This window comes from Muntiacus reevesi, chromosome 6 (assembly GCF_963930625.1).
Source record: "Muntiacus reevesi chromosome 6, mMunRee1.1, whole genome shotgun sequence".
Taxonomy (NCBI): domain Eukaryota; kingdom Metazoa; phylum Chordata; class Mammalia; order Artiodactyla; family Cervidae; genus Muntiacus; species Muntiacus reevesi.
The window spans coordinates 22,686,555-22,714,363 of NC_089254.1; the positions used below are offsets into that span (position 1 = coordinate 22,686,555).

At 37.2% G+C, this 27,809-nt stretch overlaps 1 protein-coding gene across 3 annotated transcripts in view; it reads right to left on the reverse strand.

Annotated features, from left to right (window-relative positions):
• The window catches only part of AGMO (alkylglycerol monooxygenase), a 359,152-nt gene extending 333,047 nt beyond the window's left edge, over positions 1-26,105 (reverse strand). For 2 of the 3 annotated variants that reach the window (XM_065938981.1, XM_065938982.1), the window contains exons 1-3: positions 25,825-26,105; positions 23,443-23,573; positions 11,943-12,094 (exon numbers count right to left, since the gene is read on the reverse strand). In XM_065938981.1, coding sequence (XP_065795053.1) covers positions 11,943-12,094; positions 23,443-23,573; positions 25,825-25,950 — 409 coding nt within the window. In that variant the 5' untranslated portion in view covers positions 25,951-26,105. The remainder of the gene's footprint in view (positions 1-11,942; positions 12,095-23,442; positions 23,574-25,824) is intronic. The other variant, XM_065938980.1, reaches the window with a different exon arrangement.
• Positions 26,106-27,809: the final 1,704 nt, after the last annotated feature.

Consider the following 27,809-nt stretch of genomic DNA (forward strand, 5'->3'; position numbering starts at 1 on the left):
GTGAGAGGGGGAATCAGGATGGGGAACACATGTAAATCCATGGCTGATTCATGTCAATGTATGGCAAAAACCACTACAATATTGTAAAGTAATTAGCCTTCAACTAGTAAAAATAAATGGGAAAAAAATGCAAAAACATAAAAATAAAGAGTGGAAATATGTAAACTGATTCGTTTTGCTATATACCTGACACTAACACAACTATTTTCAATAAAAGTTTTTATAAACTCTTGCATGATATGGAGTGACAACTTTACTTTGAAAGTGAAAGTCGCTCAGTTGTGTCCAACTCTTTGTGACCCCATGGACTATACAGTCCATGGAATTCTCCAGGCCAGAATACTAGAGTGGGTAGCCTTTTCCTTCTCCAGGGGATCTTCCCAACCCAGGGATTGAACCCAGGTCTCCCACATTGTAGGCGGATTTTTTACCAGCTGAGCCACAAGGGAAGCCCAAGAATACTGGAGTGGGTAGCCTATCCCTTCTCCAGTGGATCTTCCTGATCCAGGAATTGAACCGGGATCTCCTGCATTGCAGGCAGATTCTTTAGCAACTGGGCTATCAGGGAAGCCCAAACTCTACTTTAAGAGGTACAAATTAGACAAAGAAACCTATTTAGTAAGTATTGATTTGATCTAATTAAGAATTTAACAAAATACATCCTCGGCATAATTAGGAGAATTAAAAATGGATTATACTTCCCTAGTGGCTCAGACGATAAAAGCGTCTGCCTACAATGCGGGAGACCTGGGTTCGATCCCTGGGTCTGGAAGATCCCCTTGAGAAGGAAATGACAACCCACTCCAGTATTCTTGCCTGGAGAATCTCACGGACGGAGGAGCTTGGTACGCTATAGTCCACAGGGTCACAAAGAGTCGGACACAACTGAGTGATTTCACTTTCACTATATAATATAATTGCTTCATCATTTCTTAGGGAGAATAAATTTCAATATCCTTACAATGAATAACTGTTGAAGTATCTGGGGGTAGAGTTATATTTCAACATATATGAAAATTGTTCAATTATACACACATAACTTTTTTATTTAAATATATATAATTGTTAATTAATCTTTAAAAGAGCTAGCATGTTGCTTGTCCCATCTGTCAAAATCTTCAATGAGTAATCAATGTTAATCAATTTAGGCTACACATTAAAATAACTGGGCTGCTTAAAACAACATTGACAACAAACACAGCTAAGCCCAAGGCCCTCCCGCAGAGATTCTAATTTAAGCGATTTCATTTCTAGGCTAGCTATCAATATGTTTTTTAAAGCCTCTAAGGTGATTCTAACATGAACCCACAAAAAAAATCACAGCATGATCAGTCAGCTAACAACGTGCTCAAGGCTTGACAGGACAACACAATGAGTGTAATACTAACTGCGTAAGAACAGAAAGAAGATGAGTCCTGCTGTACTCTATTGAAGGTTACTTCCCATTTTCTATAAATTTTTTGACACTTCACCAACCAAGGTTGTAGATTTTCTTTCCTACCAATATAACTGAGGAGTTTAAATACACCAACACCAAAGTAGATTATTGGGCAGATGATGCTATTAGTACATGTCTTATTTAATTAAAATTAATTTTAAAAAGATAGCCAGTGGGAAGCTGCCGTATAGGCACAGGGAGCTCAACCCGGTGCTCTGTGACAACCTGGGTGGGACGAGGTTGGGGGCGGAGGTTCAAGAGGCAGGGGACATGTGCATATTTTGACCAACTCACATTGCTATCGGCAGAAACCAACACAACGTTGTAAACCAGTTATCCTCCAACTAAAAATAAATTTAAAAAATAATTTTAAAAAATAAATAAATAATTTTAATAAGAGCTTAAAGTAATGACAAACCTAAGAGACTCTGATCAACGACTTCAGTCAAAATATCCAGGCTGTGGCATGTCAACGCTGAGAGTTGGGCAAGTTACTTAAACAATATTGGCTTTAGTTTTCTCTTTCATACAAGTACTATGATAGAACGCATCACCTTGTTGCTCTAATCAAATATGAAAATGTATATGAAGCAATGGAAACAATGAAAAAGAGCTCAGTAAATTTTACACAGTCTTAGTATTATATCATAAAGTGACAGGTTTTCAATACCTAACAGGATGAGAAGTTCTGATGCTTACTTGGCCTTAATATAGTCAATATATTCACTTATATTTTTGTTTACTATATACTATACCTACAAGTGCAGAAGGTTCAGACTCTGGAGTCCCACAGCATTTAAAAATGGCAAGAAGACTTCTTGTCACCTGCAGAATATTCTAATTATATTTAAATTTTAGTGAAGTTCAGTGCTTATCCTTTACTCACAAACTTATGGTAAAACAACTCAGAGTGATACCTTTTAGTTCTCCCTGTTGAAGTTATTGATCTGTGTATATGCCAAACTATGCATATAGAGTCACTAAAAAGATGGTGGGTAGTTAAGATCTAAAGAAGTATGTATTCTCTTTCCACGTAGTTCATATTACATTGTGGTTACTTATTTCTTTACAATGCAATACTCATATCCATCTCCACTTTCATAAAATATCAATCAACTTCTTTTCCTAACGTGACTAATTATATCTATCCCTGTTCATATTCCAGTTTCCCACTGATCTTTATCAGGTCAAAAAACTAAGCTATGATGATAACTTGGGCTTCCCTGGCGGCTCAATGGTAAGAATCCACCTGCCAAGGCAGGAGAGGCAGGAGATGCGGGTTTGATCCCCGGGTCAGGAAGATCCCCTGGAGGAGGGCATGGCAACCGACTCCAGTACCCTTGCCTCAAAAGTCCCATGGACAGAGGAGCCTGGCAGGCTACAGTCCATGGGGTCACAAAGAGTCAGACACAACTGAGCGACTGAGCACATGATGTTAACTTAGGTGCCTATTAAACATTATCCAGTTTTAGTCTTATATCATTGCTTGCATTGCTTCTTTTTAGTAAATTTTTAAATGATAAATTACTGTTATAAACATGATTTATACATAGCTGCCTGCACTAAATATCTTCTGTTCAAACTCACTTTCTTTCTTTATTTTCTACTTCTGACTCATTTGGTTTTATGCGTTATTTGTAGTTCACTCTGTTCTTTAACTCTGAGTCAGTTTATTTCCTAAGCAATATTATTATTATGGTGGAGGCTTTAAAATTCTGCATAATGACTTATTCTCACACTGTATTTCAAATTTTCTAAAGAAAAAGAGAACACTGCTAAATAAATCTAATACAATGAAGTGAGATACACTTTCTGTTGATTTGACTCCCACCTGGACATCTGGTGCATTTTTCTGGGGCTTGCCTATACTGTTTGCTTAACTCATGGAATAAGCACTTCACAGGAGAGGACATGTGCCCTTCAGTGCTTTAAACAGCTCCAAGGCACAGAGCCACACTACACATTTGCTTTAAAAAAATGATGCAGCACAAGCTACATACTGCAAAACCCTACTGCCGTGGGGCTTTTTGCATTATCAAGATGTGTGTGAATGTGGAGAGGAAAAAAATTTATACACATACTTTTGAAATGCCTGTAACACAAAATTACATTTCAAAAAGCATCCTAAGAAACAGAAGCCATCAAACTGTAAGAAAAAGGACAAAATCAAATTATCTATTGGAGTAAGAGAAGAAAGAACAAGTCTGTTTTAGAGTTTGTTTTTTTTTTTTTTCAAGTCATTTTCTAGGTCTTAGAAAAAGAGATTTCAGTCTCTAAGCTGGAAAAATCTTTTAATAAATTAAAATTTAATTAAGCTGAGAAGGCAACAAAAGCAGCTTTAAAATCTAAATAGTAAATACAAATTCTAGTAGATTTTGTTTCTTCCAAAAGAGCAAGGTAAAAACAGTGATGTTTAAAGTAAAAGGGAATATAGATAAGTTTGATCTATCAAGAAAATTTCAAATTAGCTAATATTAACTTGAGGAAGCAAACAATTTTAAAAGAAAAGGACACTAATTTCATTATTATAGTTGACAACAATTCATTTAGGGAAAGATTGGTAATATCGTATCTTTATCACTGGAAGCCTAAAACACTGTCTTGCAGTGTTCCCTATTGTCTATATATCCGACCTAGGCCTGAAATGTTCATTTTCCAATATATACATATTATTAAATACAGAGGCAATTTTTTTAACACTAATAAATCAAAATCCACATGACCTGTTCGATATAACTAGAATTCTCTATGCTAGTGTTATGTTATGGGCTTCCCAGGTGGCGCTATTGGTAAAGAATCTGCCTGCCAATGCAGGAGACCTAAGAGACGGGGGTTTGATCCCTGGGTCGGGAAGATCCCTGGAGGAGGACATGGCAACCCTCTCCAGTATTCTTGCCTGGAGAATCCTCATGGACAGAGGAGCCTGGCGGACTGCAGTCCATGGGGTCGCAAAGAGTTGGACACCACTGAAGCAGTTTAGCATGCATACATACAGTGTATATTATATAATACATTTTGTATGTATGCCTTACAAATATATAGCGCATTTTCACAAGCTCCTCCATGAAGTATTATTATTAACTCCAGATAGCAATAAGAAAAAATGACTCTGTGTGACAATAAGTAAGCTTCATTATGCATTGTGAAAAAAATAAATATTTTAACAATGACTATATATTAACTGTCATTTAAGGGAAACATGACAGTTTTCAGGATACTATTATATATAACATATTACATAAAAAGAGAGACCAGACAACATGAGTTTATATTTAGTTTTTTACTTGTTATGTATCAGTCTCTGCCCTTAGCATTTCTCAACTGTGATTCATTTACACCACACAACGATCTTACATGGGTTACACTATTGTTAGTCAGTTGTATCTTACAAATAAGGATAAATAAGAGGAGGCATAACCTGCTCACTATTACACCATAAGTTGTAGAGCCAAAGTCTGAACCCAGGCAATCCAGTTCCACAGAGTCTCTAAGAGTATTTTGTATATTTTGGATAACAGTCCATTATCAGATGTGTCTTTTGCAAATACTTTCTCCCATCTGGCTTGTCTTCCATCCTCCTGACATCGTCTCTCAAAGAGCAGAAGTTTTTAATTTTAATGAAGTCCAGTTTATCAATTTTTTAATGGATCATGCCTTTGATGTTGTACCTAAAAAGTTATCTCAACACCCAAAATCCTACTTATACACTTACTCCCATGTTATCGTCAAAGAGTTTTATGTTTAAGACTGATTAACTTTTGTGAAGGGTTGTAAAATCTGTGTCTAGGTTCAATTCCTACATGTAAATGCCCTGTTGTTTCAGCACTATTTGTTGAAAAGACTCTTCTTAGTTTAATTGAATTGTCTTTGCTCTTTTTTGCCAACCACAATTATGCCAATCTATTTGAGGTTCTCTAATCTGTTCCACTGATCTATATTTGTCTGTCTTTTGACAATACTACACGGTCTTGATCACTGTAACTTAATAGCTTCATAAGTCTTGAAGTTGGGTGGCATTAATCTTTCAAGTTTATTCTTCTCCAATGTTTTCTCGGCTATTGTTTTCTTCTTCAACATTCTGTATTAGGCTGTCTTTTTCCCTCTCCACATAAACTTTAGAATTAATTTGTCAACATCCACAAAATAACTTGCAAGACTTTGATTAGGGATGAATAGAATCTATGAGACAAATTGGAAAGAACTGATATCTGGAGAATATTGAATCTTCCAATATTTTGGCTCTAGAATCTATGCTTTTCTACCATTGCATTTGTTGCTTTTCCAATGGCTTTCAATAATAATTGAATTTTAGTTATTAATACTGATACTATTACTGGCCTCATCGTTTCAGGAATATGAGTTTTTAACAGGATTCCATTTGGTTTTTATGTAAGTACTTTCCGAAAGGTTAATCAGCATATTCAGAGATTTGGAAATTTAAGAATCAGTGCCAAAGAAACAGGTGAGGAGGACTAAAAGGTACCAACTTACAGTTTCAAATCAATAGTCATGGGTATGAAGTGTACAGTCTGGGAAATATAGGAAGGAAATAAAGTCTGTCTCAGAGAGGTTAATCTCAAGGTCATGTGGATAGTACATAGTTGCACATACAGAGTTACACAGCTAAACTTCTCTACTCAAATTCCATTGCTCTGCTATGTAATAGGCAAGCGTATAGGTCCAGCAGTAAAAGAAAATTAGCATATTATCTGTCTTAAGTAGAGTCAATCACATCAGACAATACTGATAAATTAATCTTTATCTCTGTCTTTCAGTTTCATTTTGAATACTCATTTCAGAACTTTATTAGTCCCATAAAATATTACTAAAGTCATCCTCAAATATTTCCAACTATTCCCAGAAATATATCTATATTTTAGTTATTAATGTTCAGAAATAGGATGACTAAGATTTCTGAAAGTTGCGTCCTCTATTTGCAAGTGCATGAATTCTCTATTTGAAAGGATCTTTACTTTCAACCCTCTGATCATGGCTAGATTCTTTGTATCAAGTGTGCTTTTCATACATTATCTACGTACAGAATATAAAAACAACAAAGGAAATTTAAACTGTGGCTTTAAGGGTGACTGCAGCTGTCAGTGATAAAAGTAAGTTATTTCTAGGGGAAATTTCCTTCAAATGGTGCTCTCTGAGGGGAAATAACAATAATATTTCAGTGCATACACACTGGAAGTGCTCCTGCGGATAAATGTTTAATATTAGTCATAAGATAACCCCTGTCATGGAAATGAAAGTGTGAAAGTGTTAGTCGTTCAGTCGTGTCAGACTCTTTGCAATCCCATGGAACTTACCAGGCTCCTCTGTCCATGAAATTCTCCAGACAAGAATACTGGACTGGGCTGCCATTCCCTTCTCCAAGGGATCTTCCCCACCCAGGGACTGAACCTGGGTCTTCCTCATTGCAGGCAGATTCTTTACTGCCTGAGACAGCAGGGAAGCTCAGAGGAAATGATAGGCATAGGTGTCAGGCTCCTTATAAGAAAGAAATGATGAGAAATTGGAGGTCATAGGCATGGTGATGGGAATTCCAAGGCTTCCGTTATATATACTCTGAAGGATGACTCCTCCAAGAGCTGAGAGAAGGTGAGAAATCATTGGGGGAAAAGCAAGAGGAATAGCAATAAACAAGGCAAATACAGAGTGGACTTCACCTCAGTGATTCAATAAAAATACAGCCACATTTTTTTAAAGTGAGGCATAATATGTGGCAAAGAGTTACAAAAATACTGGGTGCTAAAAAAATAGAAAGACAAGAATGCTTAAGTAACCAATTTTTCAATATAGACTACATTTCTGGCACTATCTCCAGCAAAAAAAAAAAAAAAAAAAAATTCTGATCAATGTATCTGTTTAAACAATAATGAAAATTAGAATTATCTAAATTTAACCCCCTTAAAATTCAATTAGAAATGAAAAGTTTAATTAATCTTATACAAATGCTCACTGAGTGACAATAAACTTGTGGGAATAAAAGCTTAATCACACAAAAATTATGAACACTCACCTTTTTTAGATAAAGGAATAAATAAATAGAAAATGAATTAAGTAGTTTACATGTTGAGTAAAAGTAAAAGCAGCTTACTTGTTGAGTAAAAGAACTAGAATTTGAGGAAATTGTATAGTTTTCTTTTTATAACAATTTTACATGTCAATGTCTTGTATTTCAGAACCGGGCTCAAGTGTTACAGTCTAAATGTATGCTCAATGCCTCAAAAGGAAATAATAAAGGTTATAGCCAGCTGAACTCTAATTTACAACCCTATATAATATGTGGGAAGGCTCACTGCATCAGTCAGGGCCCAATCAGGAAACAAAAACCATGCAATCATTGTAATAAGTAAAGCTAATACAGTGCATTATTAACTAGTAAAAAGGTGGTTAACTAAAAGAGTTAAACAAGGTATAGGTCAGCAGTACAGAAGTAGAATCTGTAGAACACAAATATTACCCGTAGATCTTAAGGACAGTGAATGAGGCAAGTACTTAGAAGTTTCAAAGAGCCCCTTACCATGACCAACACCCAGCCTAAGAGTCTGCATCTCTGTACAGGCTGTGCGCCCATAGGAACTCTACTGGGAACAGAGAGGTTGCGAGAGTGTGTAGACCCCAGCGGGTGTGGGACACACACAGTCCACTGGCCACCTAGAGGGCGAAGGGTCCATCAGATGCTGTAGGCTACATTAACCACGAGATGAGCACCATCAGGTTCCCCACATATTAATCTGTTAAGGCCTGATAGAAAACAGCACTCCAGAAAATGGAAACAAAGTCCCTTCCTCCTGCTCTGCCTTTGCTGTGTCCTACCAGACCTTTGAATTGGCAGAAGCTAACAGCAAGTTACTCGCAAAAGAGGAACATCTCTCAGGCCCACCTCTGGTAAGACAAGAAATAGCAAAGAAGAATGTGGGGAAGAGAGGCAACACAATGAATGACTGGCAAGGTGGTACTTGCACCATCTTTAGTTACGGAAACTGATGCAGTCAAATCTGTGTAAGGTCACATGTTTATGCTTACCGTCACAGATAATAACTTCTTGGTTCCTATTTTTAAACTTGGTTACTCATTGTATCATTCTGACTATTCAGCAGAAAGTACATTGATGGCATTATTTACTAGCTTAACATTTTATTGAGGTATAGATAAAGCACATGAACTTTAAATGTACAAATTAATAAATTTTTGCAAGTTTATACACACATATAAAACTACAAGTCTATTATCTCTACAGTCTACACAATCCATGGAATTCTCCAGGCCAGGATACTGAAGTGCATAACTTTCCCTTCTCCAGGGGATCTTCCCAACCCAGGAATCAAACAAAGGTCTCCTGAATTGCAGGCAGATTCTTTTTTTGTTTGTTTCTTTGTTTTTTGTTTTTTTTTAATTTTGCAGGCAGATTCTTTACCAACTGAGCTATCAGGGAAGCCCAGAGATAAAGTATATAAACTTTAAATGTAAAAACTGATAAATTTTTACAAGTACATACACTCATATAACTACAAGTCTATTATCACACTCAAGACAAGTCTATTACCAGCACCCTGGAAAACTCATTCTGGATGCCCCTCAAAAAATAATACTTTATATTTTAAAAGTTCCCTTAAAAATCTTTACTCTTTTTCTTATTACATGTTTAGTACAACTAATAGGAAGTACAAAAAAAAATAATGTAGCTTTTTGTAATGGAGACTAAGCATGCAAGAAGTTACTTTGAGACCTACTTAATGTTATCATTCCATCTTTCTAAAGTAGTCAAAGCACTGTAGGATAATTACTGCGTTACTCTTGTTTCTGTGCAAATTGATAATTTATCAATTTCTTTCTAATTTTTTCCAGGGGAAAAGGGAATGACATATAAAGAATACATATGGCCTCAAATAATCCTCTGTCATTTTTCATAGAGACAGAGATGGAATTCAAGGTTTTCTAAACTTTTCTACAAATACAAAAAGTGAAAGTCACTCACTCACTGTCCAGTTCTTTGCAACCACATGGACTGTAGCCTGTCAGGCTCCCTGGTCCATGGAATTCTCTAGGCAAGAATACTGCAGTGGGTAGCCTGTTCCCTTCTCCAGTGGATTTTCCCAACCCTAGGATCAAACCCAGGTCTGTCCCATTGCAGGCAGATTCTTTATCATCTGAGCCACCAGGGAAGCCCAATAATACTGGAGCGGGTAGCCTATCCCTTCTCCAGAGGATCTTCCTGACCTAGGAATCAAAAGGTCTCCTGTGTGGTAGGTGGATTCTTTACCAGCTGAGCTACTAGTGAAGGAAACTGTCTCTTTAACGTAAGAAAATTCAACATGTATGCAAAACAAACTAGTAAAACAGCAACAACAACAACAACCGCCTAGCAATAACACAGGTTATTAAAGAAGTGATTTAAAGCATGTAAAAACAAAATTTTAAATACATAATAGACTGTTTCTTCAAAAGTCATAGCATTTAACATTTAGCAAATGTGGAGTATACTTTTATTATATCATTTTATTGCAAACAGTGAAGGGAAAGTAACACATTAAGTAGAGAAGGCAGGGTCTTAAAAAATATTTTAAGACAATATTTAGACTTTAGAACTGTTCAACTTTTCAGCTGAATAAATTTAACCAATTAATTGCTCAGTAATCCAATAGACTCAAAAAATTTGATATTATTGGTTTTTCTTGTCACTCTGGATGTCTAGATTTCTAAAATCTCATTTTAATATTTTGCATTACCATATAAAATTTAAAAATTGATTGTTACATTGAAATTTGACACATTTAACTACACAGTTTATTTTTTTTCCAACTAGCTTTCCATCACAAGTCAAAAGTCTTTGAACTTATGATTAAGCTTCATGGCCTGAAAGTGGTGAGTGTTTTTCCAGGTTTCAGATTTTTTTAATGGCTGCCTTTACTGGATTTGATTCAAAATTTTCCAATGGGAAGCAAACAACTTTGATTCCACGTTTTTAACATATTATTTTACTTTATTGCTCTTCCCTGAGAGCACTTACAATCAACATATTTTTAAACATTTTATATTTGGTTATATTTTGTTGGTTCTTTGTTTTCTGTTATAATGGACTTTCAAAGATTAAGCGAATTTGCAGATTTTCCAAACAAACACATCTGTGCAGGACAGTGTGATATTAGAAAGTTCCTGAAATTAACTAATACAATGTAAATGTTTTCTGCATTACCCATTTGCTACAACAGAAAGTGAGGGAAATTGCCAATGGGTTTGCTTCAGGGAGAAAACTACTGTTTTGAAATCAAATACAAAGTTTACTGCGTAGACCCTCTTTTATTCTTAATCATGTTCAATTTGGGAGTATCCTCTTTCATTTATATACAAGGAAATGATGTCAGGAGATGATCTATTATTTTCAAAGGCAAAGGTTATCACACAGAAAACAAACAACTTTTTCTAGTTTATCCTTTCACTCCAAATTGTTTTACTGAATTAACACTCTTTACAGTATCATTAAATGTCACCTTTAAACTGCTTAACAAAATAACACCGTGTTTAAAGTTTAGCTGCCTTTAGCCTAATGCTGTTTGCACTACTCCTATTTCCTTCATCCTTGCTTGGCAAGGACATTTGGTCACACATACTCCCACACACATAGCTCAGTTATTCACTCTGATCTCCAGGGCTCTTCTTTCCATCCCCCGTCTATTTTGTATTATTATTCCAGGTTTCTTCCTCTTCCTTCCTTCCTTCCCACCCACTCAACCCAACTACCCACTGAAATCCTGAGTTCAATTCCTCAGTAGTTTCCCCAAATTAGCACTTTGCTCCATTTCCTTGGAGAAATACTTTTGCACGCCTCCTTCCTCCTTACAGACCACGAGCTCACCTTACCTCTACAATCATTCTTCAACCCCGGCTTATTCCAAGAGATTCAGACAGCTCCTTGCTCCTCCATTTTCCTTTCCATAACAAAACATTTCTTCGGAAAGTGCAGCCAAGAATCCTCACAAGCAAACTTAGAGAACCAGTACCATATGAAGGTTTTATACCAGATGAGAAATTGTGCAAAGCTGTGGTCACACTCAAGAGCATTATGGTTAGTGCCTTAGCTGATTGCATTTTCATTTGTAACATGGCAATACAGCCAAGAACTTGAATCAAGCTTACATGACAGCACGTTACCTAGGATTCCAAGCTGTTACAAAGCTCTTTTGAATGACCCTAGATAATTGGGATGTGAAGTGATGCAACAGCCAGGACTTTCTAAAGGATTTAACAAAAATATATTAGATACAAGAAGTGTGAAATATGTACCTCTAGTAATTTCACATTTTTTCAACAATGACTTCAGATTGTTTCCGTTTAAAATGCAAAGTAAATTTTCATTGTTAATTTTTAGATACTGTAAATAAATTAAGTTATTCATTTAGTCATTCATTCAATAAATATTTACTGAATACCAACTACGTGGCAAACACAGTTTAACATAAGTTCAGTAGCAATAAAGCCTTGGTTTGGAACTTACCATGAGCCATACGATGAAACCAGTAGTAACCAAAGTCAACTCCCAAGAAAGTTAAATACCAAGTCCATGGAGAATCCCAAGGCAAACTAATGAGTCTGTAGTTCTCCCAGATATAAACATAACTAGTCAGCTCAATGCTCCTGAAAAACAACCTGGAAAGATAAAATCTATCAGTAACGATTATACTATATTTTAGAGGTTAACTTATGCTAAAACACTTTAGATTATATACAGAAGTGACTTTGTTCACATGTAAAAATAAAATCCTTCCCCTCTTCTTCTTGGTTTCTTACTGTTCTATCATGCTTTTGAAGAGGCTCAGTTCCCTTGGTATCCAAGTGATTCATATCATGTTTCCTTTCATTTCAGAGGCATCATGGATGCCAACTATTTCTCTATTTCATGGAACTTAGCAGGACATTCTTTTTATGTGTCTCTTAAAAATACTTTTCGTAGAACCCACATAACATAAATACGACAAAACTATGACTATTTGCTGTGACTGTCATTTCTAAATCTTAATAAAGAACACAAGAAGGGTGCTTTTTAAAGGAAATGTAAAAAGTAAAAAGTTATAAGCAGCATGTTTTTAAAGAGGACTGCAAAATGCCTACTAATTTAACATGTGTTAATCCAAAAAGTTTAAATTGCTTCTGCCTAACTCCATCCTCTCTTCCTCTCTAATCTCTCCTTCCTCTTTTACACACACACACACACACACACACACACACACACACACACACGTGCTTAAAGTTTTTTAGACATTTTTCTTAGCATCTCAAACTGCATCCTCACAGCATTCCAATATTTCTTGTAATAGCAAACTATAGATCAATATTTTCTCTAGAAGTAAACAATTGTTTTTAAAACCCATATAAAGTATCTCTTACTACCTATTCTACCAAGCTGCTGCAAATTCTATTTCAAGAACTTTCAAAAACATACATAGTATACTTCAATTTTATAAAGCGGAGTATTTTTCCTTTTAAGTTTTCTATGAGCAAATTTAAGATCAGGCTCAAGCTAATCATTCCTTTTATCACTTTGATAGATAAGACTGAACTGACTTTTTCACTTATATTTATCATTCATATATAAAATGGATGATACTACCTAATAAAGATTTCTTTATAAACCATGAACTGAGGAAGTTCTTAAATATACTAATTTTAAATAAAAGTCAAAGAAGCAGATCTTTAGTTTTCTCTTTATATTCATTCTTTTACTAATATTTCCCTTTACACAGTGAGCCTCTATGAATTAGCATGTTACTGGGTTTGCTGGAAACCCAGGTATTTACTTTTAATCTACTTTTGACTTCAATTATGATATGATTTTAACTGTGATTTATCGATAAAACTGTGATTTTTTTAAAAATAGCCCCATATTTTGAATTCTTCAAATTATTATTTAATCAGTAACACAAAACACAAGGCCTCTTCCCAATGGCTCTAATACAAATAACCAATAGAAATGACAAATGCCTATACTTTCAAAAAGGATTATGCATCATCAGCTCTTAAAACTCAATTTTCAATTTAAGATTATTCTCAGTTTATAAACTGGTGGTCACACAGGGAGTGACCACTAAAGAGTGGAAAGACACTAAAGAGTGAGGCAGAACACTAGATTGGGATGTGGCAGTTTTTATAAACAAAAGAACTCGCAGAGCTGGTTTGTCCGGTGGCTACAGGACACAAATCTCCATACTCTCCCTCCAGACTCTTAAGAGTTTCCAGAAAGGTCCTCACTGGGTTCATTCATTTATTCAGTCGAGATGGCCTCAACAACACCTTACTCTCCCAAGGATTCCTCCTTGAAACAGCTGCTAATAGCACGGGATTGTGGGTGGAGCTTACATCCCACAGACAGGGGAGAGTGTAGAAGAGAGGGGAAGGGTAACACAGGTTCAGCTTATCGGTCAACTGGCGTCACATCCTCTCCATGACCTCCTCCAACAATTATATGATTGGAAAGAGCCATTTTGTCCTTAAGTGTGAGTCCTTGACCCAAGTGGGCTGCCTACCCAGCACTCCTGTCACAACTCAGCCCAAGCCCTGGACACTCCAGAACCCCCTGACAGGTGGCCTTCAACCTGCTTTCAGGACCTGCTTGAGTCTCTTTCCTGGTCCAGACCTCCAGAGGGCCCACCTGTGGGTGTGGAAAAGTCTTCAACATGACAAGGTAGATAAAAGTGGCTTTTTTGGACATGTAGACAGAGATGGGATGAGCAATCTGGGTGTCCACACATAGGTAATGTGAAGTCCCTCGTGGGACAGCACAGACAATGGGCCAGGGGCTCTCAGCCTGTTCTGGGACTCTGAGGAATTCAAGAACTTGAAATTTGAAATGTGTCTTCCAGTTTGCCATTCAGGTTACTGATCAGGGTGAAATGTTAGTCGCTCATTGTGTCCAACTTTTTGTGACCCCATGGACTGTAGCCCTCCAGGCTCCTCTGTCCATGAAATTCTGCAGGCAAGAATACTGGAGTGGGCCACCATTCCATTCTCCAGTGGATCTTCCCAATCCAGGGATCGAACCCATGGTCTCCTCCATTGCAGGCGACTCTTTACCATCTGAACAATGATCGTGGTAGCGGGGTGGGTAGAACAAATTTTATTGTAAAGTAAGTTAGCTTGGTTGGTAACTCAAATCTAGACTATGACTTCTGAACAGTGTCATTCATTACTGACATTCGGACAAGATAATTCTCAGTTGTAGGGGTCTGTCTTGTGAAAACAATTACCCAAATTAATGAAACTTAACATTGCTCCTTAGGACTCAGTGGTAGAGGACTGGTCAAATAAAATTCAAGTTCTAGGTAAAAAAAAAAAAAAAAAAAAATGGTGAATAATATGAATTTTAAATGGTCTAACTTAAGTTTTCTCAGAGATTCTAAAGTTTGACACTGTTGCCTTTGGGGCCAGATAATTCTTTGTTGTGGGGGTCGGTCCTGTGCAATGTAGGAGGGTTAGCACCATCCCCAGCCTCTACTAACCAGTAGCGCAGTCCTCCACTTCTGTTGTGACAACAAACTGTCCAACTGTCTCCTGGGAGCAAAACTGCCCCAGCTGATAACCCTAAATACAAAAGACTGATCCAGAAAGAAAAAAATTAAGACTTAGAAAATGCAACGGAAAGTTGAAATGATCTGCAATCTTTTGACGTTTGTTTTAGTACACAGTGTCAAAGCAAGTCAACTCATTAATTCATTCAATCTTTCAATGAATTTGCATCAAGAATCTACTGGGTGTCAGGCAGAGCACAAAAAAGGGAAGACACATCAGTGAAGAGGACAAATACAGCCACTGCCTCATCAGTGTCCCACCAGTTCAGTATCTCTTTTCAAAGTTGCTGTCTTTCTTGTCAAGTTTTCCAGTGACAGTTGAAATAGGCTTTCAGATACCAAGATTTCAATAAAAGAAACGGGGGATCCCTGGAAAACTTCCACTTGTACAACAAAAAGAACCTGCCTGCAATTGAAATGTTTCTTTATTTCCTGTACAGGTGCCAGGTCTTGAGCAGGCACTCAATTTATTATTCTGTCAACTTACTTATTAGGGTTGACACAAATCGAACTGAAATATGCCTGACATACTACAGTCAAGACATTTTCTTTTTTTTTTTCTTTTCACACCCTAGCACAAAGCTAAACTTTTTCAAGGTGAAGAGGAAGAGAGGAGAAGCTGTGGGAATTAAATCCCCAGCTCTCTATCAGCAAGATGGATATGATCCTCTTCCATCATAAATGGGAAAAAACAGTCATGGAGTGCCCACAACTAGAAACAATTCAGCAAGGGATACAGCTGGGAAATGATTATCAAGCCCTGCAAAGCTCTTGATTGCAGGAAATAGCACCTACATTTTCAAAAATATTCCCACCGGACCCAGAATTGTAAAGCTAAACCTTTTCCTCTTTCTCTTCCCAATTCCACCATTCTCCCCTGCTTATGACTTTGCACTCTGGAATTCAAACAATTCTAACCCCTATTCTGAGGGAAGAGTCAATTTGCATATGTAGTGAGCTTACTTTATTATACAGAGATGGAAATGAGGTAGCACAGGGGCTTTGGATAACCAAATGCTAGATCCCTTTTTCATGAAGTTTGAGTGCAAGAGCAAGAACACGATCTAAATAGAAAGAGGCATTAGATCACTCATCAACAGCTTGTACACCTAGAGGCTTCCCTGCCATTGTCCTGTATTTTTTACAAATTCTTCCCAAATAGCTATTTCTCCTAGGCCTGAGGCACATCTGTTGGCAAATGAAAGATAGCTAATTTTTAATGTGTTTTATTTAACATTTTCTGTTCACAGTAGAAATCTGTCCAGCCAGACTGGTGTTTGCCAAGGGTTAGGGGGTTGGGGGAGAGATGGAGTGGAAGGTTGGGGTTAGCAGATAGAAGCTTTTGTATTGTTGTTGTTCAGTCACTAAGTCGTGTCCAACTCTGCAACCACATGGACTGTGTCTCACTAGGTTCCTCTGTCCATGAGATTTCCCAGGCAAAAATACTGAAGTGGGTTGACACTTCCTTCTTCAGGGAATCTTCCTGGACCAGGGATCAAATCTACGTCTCCTGCACTGGCAGGCAGATTCTTTACCACTGAGCAACCAGGGAAGCCCAAGCTTTTATATAAAGAATGGATGGCAACAAGGTCCTACTATATAGCACAGAGAACTATATTCAATATCCCATGATAGACTATAATGGAAGAGAATATTTTTTTAAAAATTATATATATATATAATTATATTATATTATATATATTATTATATTATATATATATTATATTATATATATTATATATATTATATTATATATATATATTTATATATATATTTATATATTTATATATATTTATATAATATATAGATATATTACTGAATCACCTTGCTAAGCAGCAATAATTAACAAATTATAAATCAACTGTACCTCAATAAAAAACTCTATCCTGTCAAAGTTTAGTGACTATAAAATCTGGTAAGATATAAAAATACTATTCCAGTACTGATGCTGAACTTCTAAAAATATAATTTATTATGTTGAGATTTTCCAATAATCAATAAGAGAATAAATATCATTTGGGGATTGAGAATTATACAGCTAATTTGTTATCAAAATGATCTCAGTTTAAATATTTCCATTATCAAAGGTAGAGAAAGGTAACACTGGAGAGATTGTTTACCTTCTCACTATCTAAATTCGGATATGAGAGCATTAGGCAGAATGGATCCTAAAATTATCTAGCTCTCAAACACTCGCATGCTCTAATCATTAATCAAGCAACTGAAATTTGATGTAATGCTCTCACTGCAAACTGAAAAAATTTCAAAGCAACTTTCAGATTCAGTAGAATTATGTACCCAATGTTCACAGACATCTGCCAACTTGTGCTATTTCATAACTATCATTAGGGCAATGTGTACTGTTTAATTTGGCCAAATTATACAAAATTGAAAACAAAATAAATCAGGCATCTTTATTTCTAACAATCTCGTCATAAACTGGAAAATAAACCAATATTTAAGTGAGATTACAAAATACCCTTACAAGTTTCAGGAAGTTATAAATAAATAAATACATATTTGAAATATATATGTATATATATTGATTTTTTTCCAAGAAATTAAATTATTTATTTATTTCATAATCTCTTATACCTGGCCCAGGAACTTGTACTGTTTGTCTGTAAAGCTACTGCCACTTTTGCTCCATCTAGTGGAATACTGATTTTTGCTCAGTAATAACAAAATACATAACACAAGCTTTACCTTCTGCAGGCAGACAACATTTGTACTGCTATTTCCTACTGTGAAATGACATTTACAAATCAATCATTTAACATAATTTCTTTTTAAAACAACCACAAAACCAGAGACTTCTGTAAACACAATGCGGTGGATTTGAAAGAACTAAATGTGCTACATTTTTTACTTTGCAAGAAGTAAATTACTTCAAGTAATTCAATAACTCTATTGACTAAGAACACAAACACAGACTTAATAATCACAAGGAATCTTCATTCATTCAGGAAGGACAGTGTAAGAGCAATCTCTGAAGTTACACCATTAAGAAAAACAAAGTCTATTGAGAGGTTTCTAAGGTAAAAGTTAAGAGGACATGAGGCATTCTCTCTAGCAAAAATAACTAACATACCAGCAGGTTTTTAAAATGTATTTTGTTTGTGTGGAATGTTCTTTTCATAATTTTCTCAGTTAATATGACCATATTAATATTCACAATAAAATACCACTATTAATACTACATAAATGAATGTATCTCTTATTTAAGACAACAAATAAACGTTTACTAAATTTCATCACCCCAAATGGCAGACACTCAATTGTTAGAAGTCTGATGTTGCCAAAAACAGTATCAACTCTGCTACTAAAGTCTAGTATAAAAATGCAGTACACAATTTTCCTTTATTCTCTAGTCCTACCTCAAGGAGTCAAAAGAATCTCAAAGAAGTTTAATTTCCTTTTAAGTTTTGCTTTTTATTTATTTATTTATTTATTTTTTGATGAATTGAAACTTTCTTGGCAGGAGTGCAAAATGCCATGGCAGCCATGGCCAATGAAACTGTAGATACATTTGGCGCAATATCGCAGACCTAGTCCTATTGTAAAAATTGGCAGTGACTCATATGTGTTAAAAGTGGAGTGTCCCAACTCATTTGAAAATTTACCTACTTAAATTATACCTCCAACTATTGCAATTTGATTTATAATCTGCTGTTTCAACAGAATAAATGAACCCATTAAAAACAAACATACTGTAGATATTTATATCAGGAATAAAATTTCTCTGGGGAGGATGCAATTTATGGAAGCAGAAACATTGGAAGGAAGTAACAAATTGAAGTCCCAGTTTTCTAATGAAGGATTGGAAATTGAGTTCTGCTTCAACAAGCAAGCAAAAAAAAAAAAAATGTGATTATTTTTCACTCGTTAGCATTTCAGTCAGTAGCAGGATATTTCACAAGCTTTAGCTACATTTTTAAAAATTGATTTAGTCAATATTTCAGTTTATTTTGTATAGTCATATATGCAATTAACCAATAGAAAGGCATATTATCTGCAGATGATATACTGCATTTAACTACGATAAATACACATGCTTGTCTATAACTTCAGAACTAGATTCTTACTAAGAAGTCTGCCTACGGGATTCTAGAAGAGGAAAACAGATGCAAGCCTGCCCAGAATCTGGTTCTTAGGACAGATGGACATTTATTACACATTGTGGTCTGTCTGACAGACTTGTAAACAAGATACAATGTTGCCTCTGTTGAATAATTTTCCTTACATAAAGATTTGAAAGATACACATAGATCTTCTCCATCAATATGGTAAGTATGCTACTGATCTTTAAGCTACTTTGACTTTTATGTTACAATGAAACTGAGATCCTCAAATAAACATTGTTTTTCCTCAAAGTCTGCACACAGCATTTCCATTACATGAATGGCAAAGTGGAAAAATATGTTCAGGGTTTCACTTTGATTTCCCCAACTATTTTTGTCAGAGGCCACATGCCTATTTGGAATTACTATCCAAACTATAATTCCTCACAAAGGGATTAACAAATAGTATATTACCATTTTTCTTGCAATTATGTATTTTAAGGACATGGCAAGCCCCTGTTGCTGGTGTAGAAAATGAAATTAGTCCCTCGGAGAGGGTATGATCAATGTCGTGATAATCTAACCTTCAGCTGTTAACGATTTGCACAAGGATTCCCCTTGATGCTGTGGTTTCAACTGAAATATTGTTCTAAGAATTTCAGTCAAATTCCCCTTCTCATCTTGTGCTGAAAGAGGATTGAGAAGAGTGGATCCTAAGGATCAGCTTTCCTTCTCTGCTTATGTCTGGGAATTTTTGTGATAGCAACAAAATAAATTAAAACATTGGGAAAATTCATTTCCAAATAATTTGCTTTGCTGAGATCTTACAGACAAAAGCCTGTGAAAGATAAAACTATTTGTAAAATGTACAAAGTTATCCACATTTCATAATTTAAAGCTGTGATCAAAAAAGAAGTAAGGTGCTGTTCTCATTCAAAATACAACTATAAAAAATAGACTCCAAATTCAAGTTCACAACCTTTTCCCTTTCTTTCAAAGGGCACTAGAGTTCACAGCTTGTGTTAGCTTAAGGAGTGTTATGAGTAGTGGGATGTGAAGAAAAAGAACTGCAGGCTTATCCCTGAAGGACTAGTTTGTTTTATTTTCTCCTTCTCTCTCCCCACTTCCCTTATATTGGGGGGTTTCTTTTTTAGCAGAAATATTACTCCTTGGGTATCTTGTTAGAATTCTGTACCTTTTCTTTTAATCACAGTGCTGAAGAGAAATAGAGTGCTGAGGATACAGTTTACATTTCTAGCTGTTACAACATAATAAGAGAACAATCTAATCTCACTTGCGACCAAAGTCCAACTTAAAACAGTAAAAGAAATACTGAAGCATTCATCCGACTTGATGTCTCCCTGAGTTTTTACAAATTCATCCCAGCTCAACAAAATATGTGATTCATAATTGTTCCTGCAGGGTACTTCTCAGTTATCAGGTTATTTTAACAATTCATCCATCAATTGTTCCATTTCCATAAAACTATACACTCAAGTTTCTCAGAATAAACTATTATAACCTAGTATTTTTCAATAGTCAAATATACTTGTCCCTTGAGTATGCTGAATATATTTTTTGTTCACTTCTGTTTAAGGGAGGCATGAAATAAAGGAAATTATGCATAATTGTAAATTCCTAATTAGAGTATTCTGAAAATTAAAAATAATTTGAGATATTATTCTCTGATTCTGACAGCAGTATGCAACCATATGAGTAGCTTTTCAGAGAATCACTATTCTGATTATCATTACCATTATTTTATAACTATTAACCTATCTTTTTCATGGTAACATTTACGAAATAAATTTTACCTTTAGGTTTGCTTTCTATCTAAATAATTTTATGCAATTAGAGGAAATGATTTTACCTTTTCTCAGCTATCTTTAAGTTCTTATTTTATTTTTAAAAAATCCACCTTGGTTTCCCACTGGGCGGTTCATGCAAACATTCCAAAGCAGTGAGCACTGGTCAGAAGTGAAGCTTTTAAAACAGTAAAAGAAGCAATGGGTGGGAAGCAGGAATGAGAACATTCACCAGTAATACAAGGCATAGACTTCCAAGGGAATCTTCCCTCGCCCTCTCCTCTTGGGAAAACTCTCATCACTGAAGAGCCCTCCGTTCACTGGTACCTCCTCTAAACACAACTTATTTTTTCTAAAAAGTAGTACAGCATTCATTATTCTGGGGTCCCCAGGCGGTGCGGTGGTAAAGAATCTGCCTGCCAATGCAGGAGACGCAGGAGACAAGGATTCAATCCCTGGGCCAGGAAAATCCCCTGGATAAGGAAATAGCAACCCCAGGATTCTTGTTGGGAGAATTCCATGAACAGAGAAGACGAGTAGGTTACAGTCCATGAAGTCTCAAAGAGTCAGACACAACTGAGTGAGCACACTAATGCTGGAGACGCAAGAGACTTGGGTTCAATCCCTGGGTTGGGAAGATCCCCTGGAGGACGAGGAAATGCCAGCCCACTCCAGTATGCATTGCTCAGTCCCTTCATGCTCAGACTTCACCATCAGCATAACACTATAAGAATGGGAGATTTAAAGTAAATTCTGCCATATCTCTACAAAGGACCCGATTTCATTCCTATGCCTAGAGTCTATCACACAGAGTGAAGTCAGTCAGAAAGAGAAAAACAAATATCATATATTAACACATGAATGGAATCTAGAAAAATGGTACCAGTAAACCTAGTTCCAGGGCACAGTCATAGAGACACAGGCATAGAGAATGGACAGGTAGACATGGGAGGGAAGGGAGGGTGGGATGAACTGGGAGATTAAGCCTGACATATACACAGTAACATCTGTAAAACAGATAGCCAGTGGGAGCCTGCTGCATAGAACAGGGAGCTCAGCGTTGTGCTCCGTGACGATCTAGAGTGGTGGGATGGGGATGAGGGAGGCTCAAGAGCGAGGAGCTATCTGTATACATATAGCAGATTCACTTCATTGTACAGCAGAAGTTAACATAGCATTGTAAACCATACTCCATTAAAACACACACACACACACATGCAATTATTTTGTACATCATGATAGGCATAGGAGTTCAAACTATGAAGAAAGAACACCTCTTTTTCTTGAGTTACATGCAACCTATCAGGAAGGGTTGGGGGGCAAACAGGTGAGCTTAATACCACTGACAATTCTATTAAGGTGTAGGAACAATACTCCACAGAGATTTCAGCCCATAGTGAAGTGATGCCTAAAGTAGGGTTGGAAAACAGACAAGACTTGCTGAAGAGTATGACTCTTCATGAGAAGTCTGTATTTAGACTGAAGAAATGAATGGGAGCTGGCCACTTGGATGACCACATGAGACATCTGGGTGACGGCAAACAAGGAGCAAATGGCTTTTGCAAAGGGGGAAGAAGAATCAAGGGACCAGAAGGCAGGCTGGATAGACAAAGGCCTCCATAGATTAGGGAAGAAATTATCCTCAGGCCATAAGGAACCTATGAGGGAGTTTCCACCAGACTCACGTTATGGAAATATTTGGCTGCAAATGAAATAGGACTGCCGTTGCTGCTGCTGCTAAGTCACTTCAGTCATGTCCGACTCTGTGTGACCCCATAGACAGCAGCCCACCAGGCTCCGCCGTCCCTGGGATTCTCCAGGCAAGAATGCTGGAGTGGAAAATAGGACTAGAGACAGAGATACCACTTAGGAGACCACTGTAGTCATCTAGAGCTTTGTGTGACATTGATTAGGGAGATTGCTACTGCAGGTGAATTTGCCTGAGGCAACATTAATTTCCCAGTAGATAACTAGGACAAAACTCAGGCCTGCTGCTGCTGCTGCTGCTGCTAAGGCGCATCAGCTGTGTCTGACTCTGTGCGACCCCATAGACGGCAGCCCACCAGGATCCCCCGCCCCTGGGATTCTCCAGGCAAGAACACCGGAGTGGGTTGCCATTTCCTTCTCCAATGCATGAAAGTGAAAAGTGAAAGTGAAGTCGCTCAGTCCTATCCGACTCTTAGCGACCCCATGGACTGCAGCCCACCAGGCTCCTCCCTCCATGGGATTTCCCAGGCAAGAGTACTGGAGTGGGGTGCCACTGCCTTCTCCGAAACTCAGGCCTAGGACTAGGCTAAAACAAGTGAAGCAATTGCCTTGGGCACAAAATTTCAGGAGGCACCAATAAATTCAGTAATCACAATAAATAATACTTAGAGCAGTATTTCCAGTAACAGCTGTAAAACATCCATGATGAACAAAATATCGGACATTTAAACAATGACAGTAACTGAGTTCTTTGGGGATGTGTGTAAAAATAGACCAATTCCCCATACAATGGGTTTCTTCTTCATCCTACCTGGAGAATTTAAGTTTATTCACTCACTGCAGCTAACCAGCTAACTCACCTCGGAAGCCGAGACACAATGCCGGCTGACATAGATGTTAAGGCATCATCCAAATTGCCTGGTGGCTTCCCTTTGCGAATCCAGCTGACAACCAGCTCAAGCAGCATCAAGGAAATGAAAAATGGAGTTGCCTGGAAAGGAAATTGGAGAAGAGAGCTGCTATTGTGCTTGGTATGAAATTCTTCCAAGTTTTCTGATTAGTCATTCCTGAAGTAGGAAGCCCAGAGTGACAGTTCATAGCAGAAAAGGTATGAACCTATCCTCAGTGATCATTTCCTCCCGACAGGCAAAGAAATCTGTTTATTTCAGACACATACTAACAAGGTGCTCCAATTCTATCATCCTATTTGGACACGAAATATAACCATGGAGGCTTCCCTGGCGGCTCAGTGGTGGAGAATCTGCCTGCCAACGTGGAAGACATGGGTTCGATCCCTGGTCCAGGAAGTTTCCACATGCTGCAGAGCAACTAAGCCTGTGTGCCACAACTATTGAACCTGTGTTCAAGAGCCTGGGAGCTGCAATTATTGAGCCCAATTGCCACAGCTACTGAAGCCCATGTGCCCTATAACCTGTTCAGTTCAGCTCGGTCGCTCGGTTGTGTCCAACTCTTTGTGACCCCATGAATCACAGCACGCCAGGCCTCCCTGTCCATCACCAACTCTCGGAGTCTACTCAAACTCATGTCCATCGAGTCGGTAATGCCATCCAGCCATCTCACCCTCTGTCGTCCCCTTCTCCTCCTGCCCCCAACCCCTCCCAGCATCAGGGTCTTTTCCAATGAGTCAGCTCTTGGCATGAGGTGGCCTATAACCTGTACTCCCCAGCAAAAGAAGTTACTACAATGAGAAGCCTTCACACCACAACTAGAGAGTAGCCCCTACTTGCAACGAGGGAAAAGCCCATGCAAAAATGAAAACCCAGCACAGCCAAAATAAATAAATATATTTTAAAAAGAAAGAAATATAACCATAGATGTAACCACAATAATTCTGCCAAGAAAATTTAAAAAGTTACGAAGGACATGTTTCAAGCTCTAAAAAATACATTTTAAAATAAGTGCAATAATCAGAAATCTATTAATACGCTACAAAGGTAAGGTACACTTTCAATCACTTTCCTTAAAGATGTACATGATTTTTTTTTCTCATATTAGAATGACAGGAATCACAAAATTGAAATTGCAGGAATACACACTACTATATATAAAATATATAGCTAATAAGGACCTAGTGTATAGCATATGGAGAATTCTTTTCAGTATTGTGTAAGACCTACATGGGAAAAGAATCTTTAAAAGAATGGATATATGTATGTATAACTGATACACTTTGTGGTACAGCAGAAACTAATCAACACTGTAAATCAATTATACTCATAAAATTTTGAAAAAAATTGAAACTGTAAAAACAAAAAATTTTGCTTCTGAATATTTCAGAGAATGAGATCATTTTAAACATTTTGGACATCATTCAAGTTTTATTCATTCAGTTTTTTCTTATAGAAAAAAATTTATCATCTATAATTGATGACAGATATCAGGCTAGTTGTGGTGTCATAATATAAAATAATAATGATTTATAAAGATGTGAGTACCACATTCTTTCCTTTAAAAATCAGAAAGGAGTAATATCAAATCCTGAAAAAAATTATGGGATTCTCTCATTTGAAAGTTGATCATGAGTACTGAAATTTTCTAAACCCAAAGCCTAAGAACATATTTTCTGATGTCATTTTCTTTTCTATTTCTGGTCTGAACTAGTAAGTGTTTTAGGAACAACTCTGACAGGGTGGGGAACTTCAGTATTCAAGTTCTAATTCTGGATATTTCCACTTCCAATCAAAGCCAGTAACCAGAAGTGAAAAGTGCCTCTGAACACTTAAGAGTTGCAAGGAAAACTTGTTTTACAAGTTCAAACTTAGGAAATCAGGGTTGAACTCTCAGCTGTGTGTCCATTCTGGAGAACCTCCCTGCTTAAAACAACAACAACAAAACAAAACAGGAAATCATTTCCTGGGAGGTGGTAGACAAGTTTTCCTTTAGAAACAAAATTGTTACAAAGTTTACTGATACCACATAACCATTGGATACTGAGCTTCTAACAGCTAAATTTGTAATGCCACTGTGTCCAGGAAAACTTTTTAAAGTTTTATCACATTCTGGAGTGACCTTTCAGGGAAGAGAAATTTAACAGGAAGAGATGGTTAGGGATATTGTACGGAATTTCAAGTGGAAATTCTACTTTTCCCCCATGATTTTTTTTTGGAAACTATTTTTATTAGAATTATTTGAAGAATGGACATGAATGAGACCCCACACTGTGTTTCAGTTACTTCTTATTAACAGAAAAGCAAGAGCAGCCACTTCCCAGAGAGCCTCACCTTCCGTACATAATCAGGCACCTCTTCCAGGGTTTGGAATGACGTTTCACTGGGCTTCATCACATAAAACATCATGCGAATCCGCTGGGAAACCGAAACATCCTGTTGGGCTTCTGGGTTCTTCATCTCTGCCCTTGTCTGACTCCCAGCTGGAGAGTGTTTGTGCTCCAGCGGTTGAAGCCAGAGGCTGAACACAGAACGAGCTGAGCTGCTCGGACCGAGCCCTCTGTCAGAGAAAGACCGGCGAGGAACAGAGCCCCGCAGAGCAGAGCCAACAGCAGCGTCTGTGTGCGTGACGAGACAGGAAAAGACAAGGATCAATCAGCAGCGAGGTCAGAGGTCAGAGGCCACTGACCCCGACGCCGCGCACATTCCGGAGGGGAAGAGGAGGAAGGGCTCCTGCCCAGATCACAGCTAAACAATGGAGTTTAGCTGCAGGTGGAGTCATTTATCACTTAAAAAAAAAAAGAGAGAAACAAACAAAACACCCAGGTGATACCTCCTTGGAGGGGAGAAGGAACAAAGTGATGGCAAGTGAAAGTTCACTCTGAAAAAGTAGGTGGAAATTCAAGATGCAAATCACATGAGGAAGATACTATACCTGTTTTTCTCTCCCTTTGGAAATTCACATTGGGCTCAGGTTTGTAGTCTCCTGACAATGTCACATTTTCTGAAAGACAAGGCGCTCTGATCTAAGGTAATAAGACTAACCTCAAAAGCCAATAAGCACCAACTATATCTTACTGGTGATTGCCTATGTATTCCTGCATCTGTATCACGTTCACATCTGAATGTCTGAAAACCAGTTTGAGGGCATGTATTCTTCTTAGTGTTAATGGGGATTTGGATTGAAGCAGCAGTGAAGGTGTTGCTGAAAGACATTCTCTCTGTTTCCCAGGAGGAGCATGATTTATTTGTGCCTCCTATGTAGGCTAAAAGGCACTTAACAGATTGCATCACCAATGAGTAAATACAGCTTTCCGAATCAGTCCTTCACCTATAATAGCTAGAGTCATCCTTTGACTCCCACCTCATCTTTCAAAAATGTTTATGTAGATGTAATTAGGTTATTAACACATGACTATCCTCGGAGAAATAAACAGACACTATAGATAAGCAATAAATAAATTGCTACCCAGAGACACTATTAACATTTTTATATATGTATAATTAGTTCCACTATCATATGACATGCTTATTACTAAAAATCAATGTACTATGCAAGTATGTACACTGAAAAACCACGGGGCTAATGAGAAAAATGGGATTAGAATGCCATACTCAAAAACTTCTTAATGGTCAACAAGGAGAAAAAAAATCAGAACCTAATAAAAATGGTAGCACACTTTTAAACATATATGTATTGACTTAAAATATACAACATGAAAGCTGCAAGTTAAATTTTATTTGGGGCAAAATGAGGACAATAGCCAGGGACACGGCATTTCAGATAGCTCTAAGAAATTTATCCAAAGAGGCAGGGGGAAAGGTCAGTATATATGTGATTTTGATGAGGGCAACTACATGCAATCACACATATATTTTCTTCAGAAAGTTTCTGCTACTTTCATGAAACTCACTGCTAGTCACAAGGAGCAGATGTAACCAAGGAGTTTAGTGTTTTTCTAGTATGAGGAGATACAAGAATTGGGCTTCTAAAAATATCTAACTATCTGAAGACCTGTTCTGCCAGTTTTCCCAGAGCACAGAGGGCCTCATTTCTGCTCTCCACCTTGAATTCCTTTCAAGTGCTGTTGAAAATCACCAGCTGCAGCAGCACATGATTTAATCCTTACAGAGGAAGATGGCAAGTGCCAGTTGAAGCTGGCACGTGTTATATGGTGAAGAAATGCATACAACTACAATAAATATGGTATTTCATCTTGAAAAAGGCCTGACCTGACCATTGTTTGTGGAAGCTAGTCTTGGAAGACTTGTCCATTGTCCTACGGAGCATGAAGGAGGCTTATCTGAAACCATATGGC